Source organism: Dromaius novaehollandiae, chromosome 4, assembly GCF_036370855.1.
Source record: "Dromaius novaehollandiae isolate bDroNov1 chromosome 4, bDroNov1.hap1, whole genome shotgun sequence".
NCBI lineage: Eukaryota > Metazoa > Chordata > Aves > Casuariiformes > Dromaiidae > Dromaius > Dromaius novaehollandiae.
The window spans coordinates 22,310,675-22,323,839 of record NC_088101.1 but is presented as its reverse complement, the minus strand read 5'-3'; the positions used below and the strand labels follow the sequence as shown (position 1 = coordinate 22,323,839).

Sequence of the window (13,165 nt, the reverse complement as noted above, 5' to 3'; positions counted from 1 at the left end):
TATGACTAAATGGCAAAACTGGCAAGACTCATATCCAAAAGCTCATGCTGGCCATCTCCCTGCACCAAAGCTTGGAGCAGAGCCTGACTGCATACCAGCCACTCCTTCCCCATGGCCTGTCTTTTTCAAGAAGGAAACCTGGGCAAGTACAACAGAAGGGAATCCTCTTGGTTTAGGCAGTTCATTGATCGGGACTGATCACATCAGAGCAATCTTCAGGAGCGGTGTCCTGAAATCTGCCTGAAGCCCATGTCATCTTATTTTCTTCAATTCCTTCCTACTTTTCCTATCTACTTTCGCTATAATTTCTTCTTATCCTTGTATATTTGAAGATCCCAGGCCCTTTGACTGAGGATCCTGCCTACCAGATCTGTAACTCAGGACATGCTGGCCTGTGCAGGTGGAGTGGCCGTTTGCCCAGGACTTCAGGCCATACAGCTACCCAGTCCCAGCTTTTGAGCCTGCTGGGCTGCTGCATTTCTGGAAATCCCAGACAAAAACAGCTTCCTCTTTTTCCACCAGACATGTCCAAGAAAACTGGCACATTTCGTAGACCTGTACGCAGCCCTGTACCTGGGTGACCATATCTGTGCTCATCTTGGATATCTGAGCATGCATTTTCTGATGAAGGCAGAAGATGATGTGTTGAGTGCTGACCTTTACAACTTTCAGGCATGGTGTCTGGGAATGGCTGCTAACATATAAGACCCATTTGGTTCTTACTGTTGAGTGATAGCAAACCTCGAGGGCTAAGGGTCCTTATGGCACTCACAACCATGACGATGAGGCAGAGGGCTAAAAAATGCCCTTTGGGCTGTTATCTCTGCATTGGGAAGACAAAGTTTGTTTTCAGAGTTCACGGAGTCTTTGGGGGGCCTTTCCCTCAATCTGTTTGCCAGGTCTCTGCCCCATAGCTGAACCACATTGCAGCAAAGTCTACTGGCAGGAGTTAAGTGGTCCTCTGCGCTGTCGCCCCGAATCTCCAGTGTGGAGGTTACGTAAGAGATCTTCATATGGAGTGAAGTTTCTGGCTTTGGGATAATCAATCCATTTCATTTTGCAGGCTTTGTATCTCTTATGAATGGGCGACATTCTTCTGGTTGCTTTGGTGTGTCTTATTTACTCCTCGTTGCTGTCTTGCAGCCAGGAATTTAGGGTCTAAACTGAGCAAAGGAGTTGGCCTATGCTGGGAGCCCTCTTGGAGCCTGACAATGCATTGGTTTCAATACCATAAAATTATACTTCCTCCAACAAGGGAGGGAGCAGGAAAGTGGTCAGAAATAAAGCTGGAATGAAAAAACAAAACCCAAAAAGCTTATGAAATTCAATTGGGAATCCATTCCAGCCAGGGGATTTCCCTCAGGGTCAGTTTGCAATTATGGGCTGTAATTTCCACTTCAGTAATCTCTTTACCCGTTTTAGCATTCTTTGGTCCCCTAGCTGATCCATATTAATGGGCTCCAAAACCTTCAGCGTGCACTAGAACTGACTTTGGGTTTCATTTGTATAATCTCCTTTGTGATTCTCCAAACAGCACATTCAGTACCTGACAGGTAATCAGCTCAGCTGCATTGTTTACAACTATAGGCACATTTTCCACCATTGATTCCATTAATATCTTTGTTAGGGCAGTAATTTTCAGAGCTGATGGCAGAGCTTTTAAATAATTTATCGTATCATGTGAGCTGTATGCTGTTGCTTATGAAAACAATATATAGATTACAGGGCTTTCTGCTGGATGAAAGATTTATTGCTAATAATTTTTATAGCAAACTATGCAATGTTCTTTTCAATAATCAGGGAATCTAAATATCCTGTTGCTTGGCGAGACTGAAGAGTTTTGTGAATGGAATTATTTGGTTAGGAGAAGGACTTTCTTAATATCTGATTAAAAATTCTAGTGGTAGCCTCATTTTACTGATGAAAAGGTAATTTTTAGTGATAAATTTTATGTGACTCCATTAATTAAAAACAATCTTTTATCTATACTTCATGTTGGTATAACTATGTCCTTACTAAGCCAAAGGGAGAGGTCATGATTTTAACCAAGCCTCACTTACCAGGTTTTCCAGTGCAGGCAAGTCCTCAGAAATTGTTAGTGAATAGTGTCAGTAAAATATGTAATAACCAAAGCCTGAATTAGAAGTTTCTTCAGGCAAACTCTGTACTGACATGAATATCCCTGCTTCTACGCACACACACTTTAATTACTGTGTTTCAGAAAACACTCCCTTCTATTTAGAAAAGCTACAACCACTCAAGAACACTGTGGGCATTACTGTTTTGCTTGGAAAAAAACAAATATTGGCCTCAGAGCCATATTCTGGAGTGTGACATGGATGAGCAGAGAATTTGAATGAAGGAGAATTTTGCATCTACAAAATGAAGTGTTTTGTATATGCTATCTGCATTTCATTGTTTTCTGCTGGACCACATTCTACAAAAAGTTGAACAAATTCTGATTCTTGAAATAACTGAGCTCTAGAGAATATCTGTCAAGGCCGAATAACTGAAGTTATTTCTCTGATAATGAATGGAATAGTCCAGATGAGGAGCATCTTGCTAACAAAGTCCTGTGACTAAGTGGCCTAAAAATTTCTCCCATTTAAAAAAATAAAAATAGCTACTCAGCCCAACAGCAGGAATCTAAGAATATTGCATCGCTGTCTCAAGATGGGCTTGATTTCCTTGGCTAAGTGTAGTTTAGCCTTGGTCCTTTGTCAAGAAGTCATATAACTGTACAGCACGGTGCTAGCAAAGGCGTAGAAGAGGGAGGCCTCTGTGCAGCTCTGTGCTGTCAACTCTTTGCTAAGCAACCGGGTCAGCACCTTGGAGCTTTATATGAGACAGGTTTTTCACGTTGGTGGACAACCTAAAGTAGGGAGGGATTTCTCATGTTTTCTCAAGTAGGGAAACTGAGGAAGAGTTTACTTGCTAAAGAAACAGTGACCCAGCTGGGAATACACTCTAGATTCCCAAACCATCACTCATTTCCTTCAGAAGAGGAATACCTTCCTCTGAGCAAGTGCTGCTAACTCAGCTGAACCGCAAGTACGTATGAGAAAGGAAGGGGAAGTAGCAGGAGCATGGCTCTGGGATCATCCTCTGTCTCAGATGAAAAAAAGACATAAACTAATAAATAATTAATAGTGGGTTGAGCATTCCAGGCAGGGTTTACGCTAAATGAGGACTTTGATTTGAAGCGCAAATCATAGCTTGAGTTTCCGGTTCAGATGCAATGTATTATCTTGTGATATGCTTACGCAAGTTCGTGATCAGCTGCACCTTCGGAAGATTTTTGTTGAATCCAAGCCAGAACTCAATTGGATTGAATTGCCTGTATCTGTTGCATCAAAATCAAGGAGCTACTTCGATTTTGTGGATTCAGATTCAAGTATACTCACTTCATTAGGGCACCTGCAAAGTATCCAGCTGTTTAGGTGGAGACTATGATTTTTGTACGTATTTATAAAGTGCTTACTGTGGCAGTTGCCTTTAGCCTCTATTGTAATATAAAAAGTACTACAGACAATAGGCAATTGTCACAGCACTGTAGTCCTATGTCTCAATTACTGTAGGCAGGAAAGATTCAAGTGCAGTATAGATTTGCATCTTTTAAGCCTACAGAAAACTGTAACATATATGAACCCATGCCCTGTAGATTTCTTGTACCCCTGCATTTGTACATCCCCTCAGGATCTGGGGTTGAAATCAGTGACCAGATTGGAGAAGTGATGCTCCTTTCTAACCCCTGTGCCTGTAGGGGAGGTACGGGCTGGGATCTCACCAAGGTGGAATCACCTGTATCAGGGAGACAGGAAAGGGCTGTGAAATAGTATTTAGACACAGTCAGAGAGACCACTGTGAATACCTGCTCTGATGTCCTGCATAAAATGGCTTGTAGGAAAGGAGGGGAAAATGATAGGTTCCTCTGATTCTTTTCTTTTTTTTTAATGCCAATTACAGTAAATCTGTCATCTGAACTGTGTTCAGGCTGCAACAAGACTTACAGGTTTTCCACTAGCAGATGTTTTCTCTATCCACTCAAACTGGTGCACTGCAAAGCATACCAAGTAAGTGCTCATGGGAACTGACCGCTCAAAAGTTGTCTGCATCCAGCCATCGTCCAGCTGTAGAGTTTCCTGCAGAAATGGAGAAATAATTAATTTGACTTTTGGAATTGCAAACGTGCAAAAGAGGGTACAACATTCTTATGAAGACTACAACTGTATAGGAATGATAAATCACCTCTGCAGGTTCACCTCTTCTGGCATCCCACTGCTGATGGCAAGAGAACAGACAAAATGTTCTTTCCTAAAGCTGCAGTAGATGGAACGGGACTTTGTTTTTCTGCACTAAATATGTCTTCCTGGTTCTAATTTTGCATCAAGGATTTGAAACCATTCACATGCTTAGGTATTTTGCCAACAGTAGTTTTTCAGCATATTTTAGTGTGTTTTGTTCTTGAAAAACTTGCATAAAATGACATCACTTTGGACAGATCAAAGGAGAGACTGGATTCTGTCCTCTCTTAAATATGTGTATCATTCAGGAGCCAGGGAGTGCAGAGATATAATTTAGAGTAAAAATTAGACCAAATAATCTATCCCAATCTCTTTCAGATAGAAACTAGCACTGCTAATTGGTGAGTTGTTTAGATGTCCATAAGGTTTAGTGTTGATCATAGTTTTTCTTTTGTAAGTCAATTACAAGCCATTCCTGATTTTCCTATATATATTTCCAAAATTTCCTTAACTCTCAATTGAACTGTCTGACGAAGCCTGCAATCTACTGCATACAAATCATACTCTTAGTGTTTATTTCTACTATTTGTTATTTGCTATTGCCCATCTAATAATTTTTTGTGCTTCTGACTGGATGACTAATTTAAATAGGAGAAAAGCAAACAGCATATAAAAGATGCTAGCCTTCCACTAGATGCACAATACTTCCATAAGATTTGTTTGTTATAAGTACAATATAAATAAAGTATAGACAGTGGAAATTACAGGTAATGTGATTCCATGAGCAGAGAAGCCTTTTCACAGGTATATTCACAATCTACTTTTCCATTATTTTACTCTATTTTGATAACTTTTTCCTTCAAAATCAGAACTTCAGTAAAAAAATTTCACTCCAGTGGAAACTGCAAATGAAATGGACAAGTTTCTGGTTTTGCTAACCTGATTTTTGGCATATTGATTATAAACCGCCATACCACCAAAACTGGTACAGAATACATAATACACAAGGTACCTTTACAAACTCTATCTTGCAAGCTCTGTTTCCATTCGTTGAAATGATTCCCCAAAGATCTTTCACTACTAAGAACAAAGCAACCAACCTTATGACCACACCACATGAAAAAGGGTCGTGGTATCATCTGTTAATGTGTATGTCAAATCCTAGTATGAACCCAGCATTGTCTGCATTTGTCTTACCTTGCCTTGCCTGTACTTGGATTTTAGCAAATTATTTAACAAGTGCTAACTGGCCCTTTAAAAGCTCATTATTGTGTGTCCATACTGGAGGCAAGGTCCACATGTAAAGATATAAAGATGTAAAACAAATTGCAAAACCGAATAAATCTCAGGAACGTCTAGCCTCACCCCCTCATTTTCTTTGCCAGTGCCTTCCCCAATCTGTCATCTGCGAGGAGAAGTAGGCAAATACTCTTCTTTCATATGTTGCTCATCAAAGTGCCTGGTGCTCTCTTAGGTATCAAAGAAATATTTTCAATAACAATAGGTCAAAACTTTAAAATTGCAGAGTGTCTGGGAGGCAGCTGTATCAGATTGGTAGCAGTTCTCTCAGCTGCATTGCTAATGGATCATTGAGGTTTGGGGGCTCTTTCAGTAAAATGATACATGGTAAAGCAGACTTGTTTTTTCTTCTGGGTAGGGGAGTGTTGGAGAAGATGCAAATGTCAATAGCTTGGAGGCTGGAACTTTTTTTTTTAACTAGGCTCTTCCTTTCCCGCTTCAGGACACATTCATTAGAAATTATACACTGGAGTACACATTCAGTTAAACTATTCATTAGAAACTCTGTTGGCTGAAAGCCGTTCAGTCGTCTTCCAGAGTGCCTAGAGGTAGATAATTGATGCCGATGAATTTCATACAGAACTTGGAATTTGACCCACCAGGTCCAGAAATAGATCATTTAGAAAATTAATGTCATGGTGGACTGACAAGTGTCCACACCCATGAGCTGACAAATGGGATTTCAGCATCTGTATTATTAAAAATAATAATTCTAGGTTTTCTTGCTAGTAGGATCCTTTGCCTTTAGATTGTGATCAGCAGGCCCTTGCTTTGGAACTTTATATATTTTTAGTGGTTATTACTAGACTCCCCATCTGGGAAACAGCTGTCTTCTAGGGTGTTTCTTCTGAGAGTCCACCTGCTGACTGAAGAAACTGCCATTACCTATTTATGGTCAGTAGGGGATGCCCACCTAGAATAAATGAATCCAGGGACAGCTAGCTGAAGACAAGAGAGATTTTGGATTTGGCTCTGTATTGCTATGCTGGGTACTCACTGACCAGTGGGAATCTTAACCAAATGACCAGTCCTATTTTGTGGAATATTTATTAACCTTCAGCTTTACAGTGTCTGGGTGGCAGAGAGCCTATGAATACATAGTGTTACCTTTCCAGTGGCTTTACAGAATCGTTCCATTTAGGCAATACAGTTGGGATATACATACCTGTACCGGCATGTTTGAAAGGGCTTGGTACTCCTGTGGATGGATGATAGATATAGTGTAAGTTGCCTTTTTGTTAGGCTCATCAAAGCAAGGAAATGTTTTCCGTGCATCTGTTGGCTCATGATCTGTAGCTGCAATGCTCCTTAAACAAACAACAAATTGGCACATTATTCTAAGCTTTCATAATATACCTTTTGTACCTTATCTACAATTTCTAAACATAATTATTTAGTAATTTTACAAAATGTAATCAACTAACAAAACATTTTTCTCTGTACTTGCCCATTCATAACAGTAGGTGAGATTAGAAATGTGGAAGCTGACATTGTATAGGCATGCGGAACGTGTCATCAACAGCACCTAGGGTTTAGAGCAAAAACTAAAGACAATTACTCATAACGAGATGTTTTTAGGAGCCAGGCAATAAAATAAAAATGACCCCTCATGGATGGTCACCTTGGTGATGAGCATTCCCATTGATTTCTGTGCCCAAAATAAAGTACTGATGTTAGCATCTGAAAGGAAATCAAGGTCCTAATCTAGTGATGGACTACTGTTACTTGGGTAACTTCATGGGTTGTTTTCCAGCTAGAGCTTATCTTGGAGTTGGGGTCTTGAACATCTCCTGAGAAGACACATTGCATAATTGCCCCTAAAAACTCAACTTGCCTGTTTAGCATTCTCGTGACTGATAGTTCTCTCTCCGTAGCTACCGTGTACACCTTTCTGCTGGTGCTGCTACACACCACTGACTCCTGCAAGGAAACTGCGCTGGAGGGAAGCATGTGAAGTCCAGGTAAACATCCTTGCATAAAATTGATGCTACACTATGCTTGCCATGCTTGCGTGTTTTGGCAGTCATCTCAGATGTACCAAAACAGCTATGGGAGCTAGACAGCAGAGGTCATGAAAAAGAAATTGAGATAAAGGCTGTGAAAGTTTGTATCGTGTGTTTGCTTCTCCTGGTGACATTGGGCTCCCCCATTAATGAAACATTAAGTGACAGAGCATATCCTCCAGTGATTGATAGCAAAAGGGACCACAGATGCTTCTTCAATTAATCTGGAATGTTGGGCATTTTCTGACAGCATTTCTACAGCTGCTCCAACTATATTAAGGTAGTTTTTCTTTCCAAAAAGTAATTAAAAGTGTACATCATAAATTACAGATCTGCAGCAATCCTACCAGCTCACTTGACAACCAGTTTTTCAATGTTTCCGTGCCCTTGGCTTTCCCCTGTGATGGTTAAATACTAAATTGGTCATTAGGAACTTGTAGCAGCAAGGATCATCTGAAAGCCTGACGGAGGGTAATAGGTCTGGGTTTTTACAATTCATGTTCATTTGAGTAGTCACTCAAATGTTCATGGTCTTAGAGCAGAAAGCATATTGAACTTTTGCCTTAAAATAACTTCAGGCTCAGTGGAGTTTCTTTTCTTGGTAAATTGTTTGATGTCACTCTCTACTTTTTGTAGGATTTGAAAACTATTTCATAGTTAACTCCAACTCCCCAGGGCAGTGCTTCACAACTATTGCTTAAAAACTTGGCTATATATTTTGACACATTTATATCTTGCTCCTAAAGACTGATAACACTATGATATCTCTGTTGATTTATAAGGTGATAACTCATCTATCCTCATATACTTGTGGAGGCAGACAGACATCAGCAGTGCAAAACCTCACCACTGCTATTCCTATGGGGTAGATTATGAAAACTCCAGGTGATGGCATGCATAGAAGTAGCACTAGAAAAATAAAATATTGTAGTTTACTTTCAAACTGTATAATGCAGTTTTTCGATAAGGTTTTTTGCCGCTTGGTGGCTTCTGCCCTTCTAGTTGCTATTGATGTCCAGACCCTTAAATGTGAACCAGAGGTGACAGTTGTAAGTATCCTAGTAATAAGTGAAGATCTGTCTGAGACTGCATCCAGCTGTTGTTCCCAAAATAAAACATTAGGACTATGATTAATTTCCTTTTTTTGCCAAAAACCCCAGGGTTTTAGTGCAAAAAAGCTTCCCCTTGAGCTAAGTAAAGCATTTTTCTTGTCGTCTTCCTTAAATTCAGATTAATCACTTCGTCTGAGAAAATTTTGCTCCATGAGGAAGAAATTCGGGAGTGCTATTTTCTTACAATAAAAAATATTTTGCCTTTTTCTAACCAGTAAAATCCTAAACACAAGACTCGCTGTCTGTTAGAGAGACGTGCCCAACTGAGTATCATTTATATCCTTCCTGCTCTCCTCTCATGGAGAACAAAGACATTTCCTATAAAAGGGAACCCATGTCTTGTCTAAAACATTAGTAATGTAAAATCAAAAAATATCTGCCTTGACGTGTTTGTATTATCAGTGGCATTAAGGGGAAAATAAAAGGAGGTTTTAGCACATTCCTTGACAGAAGTTGATGAGTTAAAAAGAAATCCATCACACCAGGAAAAGACTCTGACTGTGTTCTTTTCCTTAATATATAAAAATAGCACAACTGTAATGTATTTATGCTCACTGCATCTTGTAAAGTAGGGAAGGACTGTTACTGCCTTTTTGTCAATGGGGAAATGAAATGCACAGAGAGTAAAGTAGCTTTACCAAAGGACTTGAATGCTTACAGCTGGATTCAGGCACCTGCAGATCTAGGCAGGCCTATGTCTGAAATCTGCATCCTCAGAGCTTCTTCCTACCTGCTCCCTACCCACAAGCACACACCAATTTTAATAGTTGTATTCCCAAGATATCTCAAGATCCATGTCTGGGTATGTCCAAAAGCACCTTCGTCCTGATGGGCATTGTGCAATCTGTCTGAGCAGCATTCCCAAAGAAGGCATTGATCCCCAGACTTGCAAGCATGTTCAGCACATGTCTACCTGTTTTCCATAAAATATAGTGGAAAATTTGAATCTAAGCAACAACATATCCTGGATTTCTGCCCACTTTGTAAACAAAAGGCTTTATAGCAATACTTTGGCAAACCTTTGCCCTCGCAGATAGACAGCTGGAGATCCTGGGAGCTGGCTTTCTAGTTCCATGAGTTCTCGCAAAAGGTCCCACTGCTTCTAGCACTGCCCAGAAGGGATGGGGGAGTAGATTAATTCTGAGTTTGCTCTCATGTCCTTCTCAGCTCCCGTTCTCCCTGACATCCCCTGTTAATAGACTTGCTTGACTTTTGCTATTACAGGATCCAATTTTTATTTACTTGCTACGTGATCAAAATTGAACTATTTGGGTTGAAATTTTCCAACAGTGGTATTTGGCCCAGGCAAATGTAAAATAGTAATCAAATTCCAGTCAGCATTGTTTTTGAGCAGAAAGCCAGAGGGAAATGTGCTTCTAATAGGTTACAAACCCTTCCTTACCCCTATGCTATCTCCTGCTCTCATACTGCATAGCGGCAACTTGAAATTTGGCTGGCAGTTGCTTTCATTTCAGAGCTGTACTTATCGCTGTCATGTATATTGCCTCTTCCACCCCCACAAACAATCTGCCCAAATTTAACCAAGTTAAAAGCCTTTCAAAAAACACACCATTCACTCATTCTTTTTAGAGCCTTTCTCAAGCCTAACAAAGAAACCCACGTGCTGAAGTTCCTCTCTGCACAGAACATTTTCAGACTGCTGACTAGGATCATCCCTTCAATTGTAGCTCCAAGCATGCAAACCGAGAAGCAGGAACCCTCAAAGTGTGCTCATATTTTATTCTTCCTTTAGCTTATGAAGCTCTTCCCTTTTTCCTGCCCTCACATGCTTGATCCCTGTCTTCCTTCACTGTCTGGACCTGAGGGATGCACACTGACCTTTCCTGCTCTGTGACTTAGGAGAACTATGCTCTGCTCCTACTATTGACAAAGACTTGGGGCAATTCATCTAATATCTACGTCTCCTTCACCAATAAAACGGAAACAACACAACTTGGTTTAGAAGGATGCTAAAAGGATACACTTTAAAACTATTGTGGTGATATCAGATGCTCAGAGTATAAAAACCAAAGCACCTTCTGAGTCAGAGCAATGCTGAAGTGGTAGATGGAGAAACAAGAGTGAAAGCTGGCTGGGGTCTGAGCTTTTCTCTATGTGGATTCTTCCCAGATCAGATAACTATGTTTACATATGAGAAATCAACGCTTGTTTTTTTCCTCTGCCTCTTGCATTTGCTGCTGCTTTTGCCTGTCACTGTTGCTACTCCCGGCTTTGCCTGTCAGTGGCTGAACGGAGCTGATGCAACTCACTCATGACACTGCGGTCCCAAGAGGGCGAACTGGTGCCATGAAAACAGACCAGAGTATTTGGCTCTATGTTCCTACTACAGGGCCCTGGAAGAGGCCATCTGGGTTTATCTTCTAGATGTAAAAGCTGGAATAAATCCATTCAGAAAATGCAAACACTGGAAGAATGTATGAACCCTTGTCCTCTTCCATATGCTAACTGAGAACTACCTCTGACCACTGGGAAATGGCTTTTCCAAACTTCCTCCTTGAAGTAGTACAAATCTGGGAAGTGGAAAGGGTTAGCTGAACCAGGAGGGGCTTTGTAAACTTTCGATAACTATTGATGCTTTAAAATGGAAGAGCTGGAGCATAAATACTCCAAATCAAAGATAGCCTTCCTATTTTAGACCTCCCTACCCATAATTTAAACCAGCTGCAGAAAGGACAGGGAAGTTCTGGCCTGGACATTCCTCAGGCTTATAACATCAAGGAGGCATGATGTCAGGAAAGCTGTTATCATAAGACCATTTCACAGCAAAACTGTTACCTTGGGGAGTGACAAGAGAGAGTGGTGAGAGCTATGTGCTATTTTTTGGACTACAGAGATAAAATACAGGCCTCAATCCCTACACCTGAGGGAGACATTCACAAAGCTCGAGGGTAACCTGGGACCAATAGAGCTTGAAACATTTTTTTCAGAATAAAAAAGAAAAGCAACAGCCCTCTAGCTCATGTTATCTTGTCAGCCGCCAAAGGGTTTTGAATACAGCATCTTCCTTAGGGGAATGAGAAAATTAAAGAACAGCCCAGAAATGTCAGCAAGTGGTGAGAGACAAGACTGAGAAGCTGAAAAAGAAACAGAGCATTTTTGCAAGTAGAAATAGGCAGAGAAGAAAGTTTAAATAAAAGAAAATCTGCTTTACTTGGTCTGTCCGTTCTCTGTGTAGGTGGTCCTATAAAAGCCAACCAGGGAACTGTTCAGCCAGCCTTGAAATTTCAGGGTGAGCACATAGGGCTCGCTTTCGCTAGCAGAAGAGAGCTCTGTTTCTGTCTTCATCACTATGTACTCTTGAGGTGTGTATTCAAAACAGTCACTCAGTGCAATCTGCTGTCCTGAGGCGTTCTTGAGTGTGGGCATTTCTGTAATCGTGGTGTCTCGCAGGTGGAGCCACAGGTAGCTGGTAGATTTTTCCAAAGCAATAGAAATACTGACTGTCCCTGTGTAAGTATCCAACTCCATTTCAGGCTTCACTTCCAGGTCATAGTGTACTGGATTGATATAAGTGGGTAGCCTGAAATTGCTCCATTCCCCAGTATCATCATTTTTAGAAGGACAAGGACCCAGATCCACTTGTGAAGGGACTGTTGGCTGCGCTGTATCTTCTGAAGATGGCTGAGATTTAGGTCTGCTCAATCCCACGCCAAGCCCCACAGCTAGACCTACAACGACCACGACGCCACAGATAATGGCCACATGCTTTGTCTTCATGCAGTACTTCTTGGACTTCTTATCCTCAAAATCCATGCCCTCCATCTCTGCTCCCGGGTCTGTTCTCAGAGCAAAACATTAACCATAAAAAGCTTCTAAGTCACTTCAGCACTTGCTTTTTTCAGTAAACTCAGCAGACTTGGTTTGTATTTTAATTGTGTAGTTATAGCTGTTCTCTGCCTGTCTCCCCCACCTTGCTTTCCACAAGGCACTCAATTAATTAAAGATAACATGCATTTGGAGGAAATGTGAATGATCAAAAGGAGTGCAGCTGGGCAGAGAGACGGAGGGAACTGACACAGAAGAACATTGTTCCTGCTCTGTTCCCCTTATAAGCAGCGCAACCCCACCCCCAGCCCCTCCTGCTCTGGCCCGAGTTAAATATAAAACAGTGCTATGTTAATCAGCAGTTAGGAGATGATCAGATGCCAAAGCTCTGTCAGCAGCTTTAAGGAGTTTGCAGATAGAGGTATAACTGCTCCAAAACCTCAACCTTTGCCACTACCTCTTCCCCTTTTCTCTGCTGCATCTTCTTTGGGTTTTTGAAATTTGGGTTTTTCTTTTTTCTAGTACTAACAAAGATTTTTTTTGAACTTATACCTTATAGTTTGTGAAATGACACCTCCAAATTCTCAAAAATCCAGCAAAATCATACACATCTTTCAAGGCCTTCTCAACCGTTTGCCCTCTTTTCTAGGCTTATATACCTTTGCTGTGTAATTCCAGGCCGTTGCAGACAGAAGAATGCACAGTGGAACAATAAATCTCA

The 13,165-nt window shown here is 40.9% G+C and overlaps 1 protein-coding gene across 2 annotated transcripts in view; it reads right to left on the bottom strand.

Moving 5' to 3' along the window:
* The window catches only part of ENPEP (glutamyl aminopeptidase), a 37,020-nt gene extending 24,315 nt beyond the window's left edge, over positions 1-12,705 (bottom strand). For both annotated transcript variants that reach the window (XM_026101741.2, XM_064510591.1), the window contains exons 1-3: positions 11,831-12,705; positions 6,709-6,850; positions 4,011-4,142 (exon numbers count right to left, since the gene is read on the bottom strand). In XM_026101741.2, coding sequence (XP_025957526.1) covers positions 4,011-4,142; positions 6,709-6,850; positions 11,831-12,441 — 885 coding nt within the window. In that variant the 5' untranslated portion in view covers positions 12,442-12,705. The remainder of the gene's footprint in view (positions 1-4,010; positions 4,143-6,708; positions 6,851-11,830) is intronic.
* Positions 12,706-13,165: the final 460 nt, after the last annotated feature.